Below are 4,233 nucleotides of genomic sequence, written 5' to 3' on the forward strand. Positions count from 1 at the left end.
AAAAAAACAACAAAAAAAACCAGGATAACCAAAGCTATTCTCAACAATAAAGGAACCTCTGGTGGAATCCCCATTCCAGACCTAAACTGTATTACAAAGCAATTGTGATAAAAAACTGCATGGTATTGGTACAGTGACAGGCAGGTAGATCAATGGAAGAGAATTGAAGACCCAGAAATGAACCTACAAACCTATGGCCACTTGATATTTGACAAAGGAGCTAAAACCATCCAGTGGAAAAAAGACAGAATTTTCAACAAATGGTGCTGGCTCAACTGGAAGAAGGTTAATTGATCCATTCTTTCCTTGTACAAAGCTCCAGTCCAAGTGGACCAAGGACCTCCACATAAAACCAGATACACTGAAACTAATAGAAAAGAAAGTGGGGAAGAGCCTCAAGCTCATAGACACAGGGGAAAATTTCCTAACAGAACACCAATGGCTTATGCTCTAAGATCAAGAATTGACAAATGGGACTTCATAAAATTACAAAGCTCCTGTAAGGCAAAAGACACTGTCAATAGGACAGAACAGCAACCAACAAATTGGGAAAAGATCTTTACCCATCCTATATCTGATAGAGGGCTACTATCCAATATATACAAAGAACTCAAGAAGTTAGACTCCAGAAAAACAAATAACACTATTTAAAAATGTAATACAGAACTAAACAAATAATTCTCAACTGACGAATACCAAGTAGCTGAGAAGCACCTAAAGAAATGTTCAACATCCTTAGTCATCAGGGAAATCAAAACAACCCTGAGATTCCACCTCACACCAGTCAGAATGGCTAGGATAAAAAACTCAGGTGACAGCAGATGCTGGAGAGGTTGTGGAGAAAGAGGAACACTCCTTCATTGCTGGTGGAATTACAAGCTGGTACAACCACTCTGGAAATCAGTTTGGTGGTTCCTCTGGAAATTGGACATAGTACTTCTAGAGGTCCCAGCTATACCACACTCCTGGGCGAATACCCAGAAGGTGCTCCAACATGTAATAAGGACACATGCTCCACTATGTTCATAGCAGCCTTATTTATAATAGCCAGAAACTGGAAACAACCCAGATGTCCCTCAACAGAGGAATGGATACAGAAAATGTGGTACATCTACACAATGGAATACTACTCAGGTATTAAAAACAATGAATTTATGAAATTCTTAGGGAAATGGATGGATCTGGAGAATATCATCCTGAGTGAGGTAACCCAATCACAAAAGAACACAGGGTTTGCTTTTTCTGATAAGTGGATATTAGCCTAGAAGTTCGGAATACACGAAGTACAAACCATAAACCATAAGAAAAGAAGGAAGACCAAAGTGAGGATACTTAGTTTCTTCTAAAAGGGGGAACAAAATATCCACGGAAGGAGTTGTAGAGGCTAACTATGGAAGGACAATTCAGAGACTACTCCACCTGGGAATCCTTCCCCTATTCAATCATCAAATCTAGACACTATTGTGGATGCCAACAAGTGCTGGATGACAGGAGCCTGAGATAGCTGTCTCCTGACAGTACCCGACTAATACAGAAGTAGAGGCTCACAGCATCCATTGGACTGAGTACAGGGTTCCCAAAGAAGGAGCTAGAGAAAGGATCCAAGAAGCTGAAGGGTTTGCAGCCCCTTAGGAGGAACAACAATATGAACTAACTAGTAGCCTCAGAGCTCCCAGGGACTAAAACTCCAACCAAAGAGTACACATGGGAGGGACTCATGGCTCCAGCAGCATGCGTATAGCAGAGGATGGGCAAGTCAGTCATCAATGGGAGGAGAGAACCCTGGCCCTGTGAAGGTTCTATGCCCCAGTGTTGGAGAATGCCAGGGTCAGTAAGCAGGAGTGGGTGGGATGGTGAGCAGGGGGAGGGGGAGGGAACAGGGGATTGTTTTAGTTTTCATTTACTTTATTTTATTTTATTTTTGTCTTGTTTTCTTTCTTTCTTTCTTTCTTTCTTTCTTTCTTTCTTTCTTTCTTTCTTTCTTTCTTTCTTTTTGGAGGGGAACCTGGGAAAGGACATATTGTAAATAAGGAAACATCTAATTAAAAAAAGTAATCAGCTTTTCTAAAATTGACATCTCACTTGCTGAGAGTTTTCCAAAAATTACTTAAGTGTCTCAAGGTTTCAAACTACTTTAAACACTCTTCATCCTCTTTCTGTATTTGAAACTTAAATATAAGGATGTGTCTTTGTCTGCCTCTGTAGGTGCTCTTCTTTAGATAAGTAATTACAATTTCCCCTTCTGTTTTGTACACAGTTAAATGCCAGAAAAGGTACATGACTAACCATCACTCACCTGAGGAAATTTGTAAATATCCAGCACTCTCCCAATGAGTTCAGATGTTTTCAATGATTTTCCAGTAAGTGTAGCAACTGATTTGCTCTCTTTTCCACAACTGTAATTAGGGATGAAAATGCTCAAACCTGTGAGCCAATAAAATACACTCCTCAGAACATTCCTTTCAAAATGTGGGAGATTATATACTTCAAATCCCAGAGAGGTGTTTGGTAAAATATGGGAGTTTTTGTTGATTTCCTCGATGGCAAATAACAGAGCCAAAATAAGCTGGTAGTTTTCTACACGCAACCTGCATAGAATTATTACAGCATTCAGAAGGGGAACTCTTAATTATCATATCTACACATTTAGTGCAATGGTTTCTACAGTTTAAAACTTCTGTTTTCCCCTGGCAGTGATGGTGCACATCTTTAATTCCAGCACTTGGGAGGCAGAGGCAGGCGGATTTCTGAGTTCGAGGCCAGCCTGGGCTACAGGGTGAGTTCCAGGACAGCCAGGGCTACACAGAGAAACCCTGTCTCAAAAAAACCTTCTGTTTTCATACAATAAACTTTTTTTTCTACCAGTGAATAGTTTCAATTAAAATATTGTCCTATGGAATTTCTAGTTTATGAGATACTGAAGTGATATACTTATTAACTATAGCCACAAGGGGAGCTTGATTTCTCTGATCTCAAGATGTGCAAACAGCATAATTTTACCCATGAATAAGGTTAGAATTTGTCACAAAATGTCCTCTCTTCTGGTCTTCTTGCCAACAAAACAGTGAAATACCACTGTCTCTATTAAACCACCAAGTTTCTGAGATATAGAATTATACAGTGAAAGAGCTCACTTACTGAATTGAATCTATCTATGGAAACACTTACCTTTTGTGCTCTTGCATATGTGTCAAATGTTGCCTTTGTATATGCTCTGTGTTAGGATTTCAGTCTCTGGTGTGTTTAGATATATATATTTTTTGGAGTATACATATTAATGCTTATTCATGAACTGTGTGGGATAAATTCTCTAAATTTTTTCAGCCTTCTTCAAATTATCTGTCTATGCTGTCACTCCTACAAATGCCAGGAGAGTGGGAATTTTCCTGTATCATCTTCCCATATCTGTGTAAGAGTACTTCCATTGCAATTAGGCACTGGCTTTGCCCAGTGCATGTGGGCTCTGTTAATCTGAACTCATATTTGTCACTTATTTTCTAACTACTTTATATACTGTGTTATCTCTTCCTTTATAAAATTATGACTTATAGCCAGTAAGCACAAGTAAACACAGGTAAGACCACAACTTCTGTTCAAATTCCTGGTCTAAGAGGAACCCACCCAGAACCAACAGGACATAAGAACCAAGGAAGAGCCAGGGACAGGATGCTTCAGGTTTCTATTTGCACCCCAGAGCTGAGCCACATATCTCCATACGCAAATTCCTCCAGGAAAGAACTGGTCCCCCAGGAGTACAGACACAGGCTTGCAGGAGGGACAAGCCACAGTTAGAGACAGTAAGATCAGCTAACATCAGAGATATCCAGATAGCAAGAGGCAAGGGCAATAACATAAACAACAGAAACCAAGGCTACTAGCCAGGCTGTGGTGGCACACATCTTTAATCCTAGCACTTGGGAGGCAGAGGCAGGTTGATTTCTGAGTTGGAGGCCAGCCTGGCCTACAGATTGAGTTCCATCCAGGACAGCTAGGGATACACAGAGAAACCATGTCTGGAAAAAAAAAAAAAAAGAGGAAAACTCATAGTGAAAGACCCCCATAGGGAGACCCCCACTCAAGTCTTGGGAGGACGTGTACCCAAGGAATCATGAGAGACCATCTTGATGTAAAACACATGAGGCAGTTTAATTTCTCGGAGCACTCGGGCCGACACCACACCTATCTCACACAGGAGATAGTGGAATCGACCACGAGGCTCAGGGGTTAGGGGTT

At 40.6% G+C, this 4,233-nt stretch overlaps 1 protein-coding gene across 1 annotated transcript in view; it reads right to left on the bottom strand.

The window, feature by feature from the left end:
• LOC116076492 (vomeronasal type-2 receptor 116-like) overlaps nt 1-4,233 on the bottom strand; it is a 30,910-nt gene that overhangs the window by 18,344 nt on the left and 8,333 nt on the right. The window contains exon 2 of the mRNA XM_031350331.1: nt 2,297-2,588. Within this exon, the coding sequence (XP_031206191.1) occupies nt 2,297-2,588 (292 nt within the window). The remainder of the gene's footprint in view (nt 1-2,296; nt 2,589-4,233) is intronic.

Source organism: Mastomys coucha, unplaced genomic scaffold (genome assembly GCF_008632895.1).
Source record: "Mastomys coucha isolate ucsf_1 unplaced genomic scaffold, UCSF_Mcou_1 pScaffold4, whole genome shotgun sequence".
Lineage (NCBI taxonomy): Eukaryota > Metazoa > Chordata > Mammalia > Rodentia > Muridae > Mastomys > Mastomys coucha.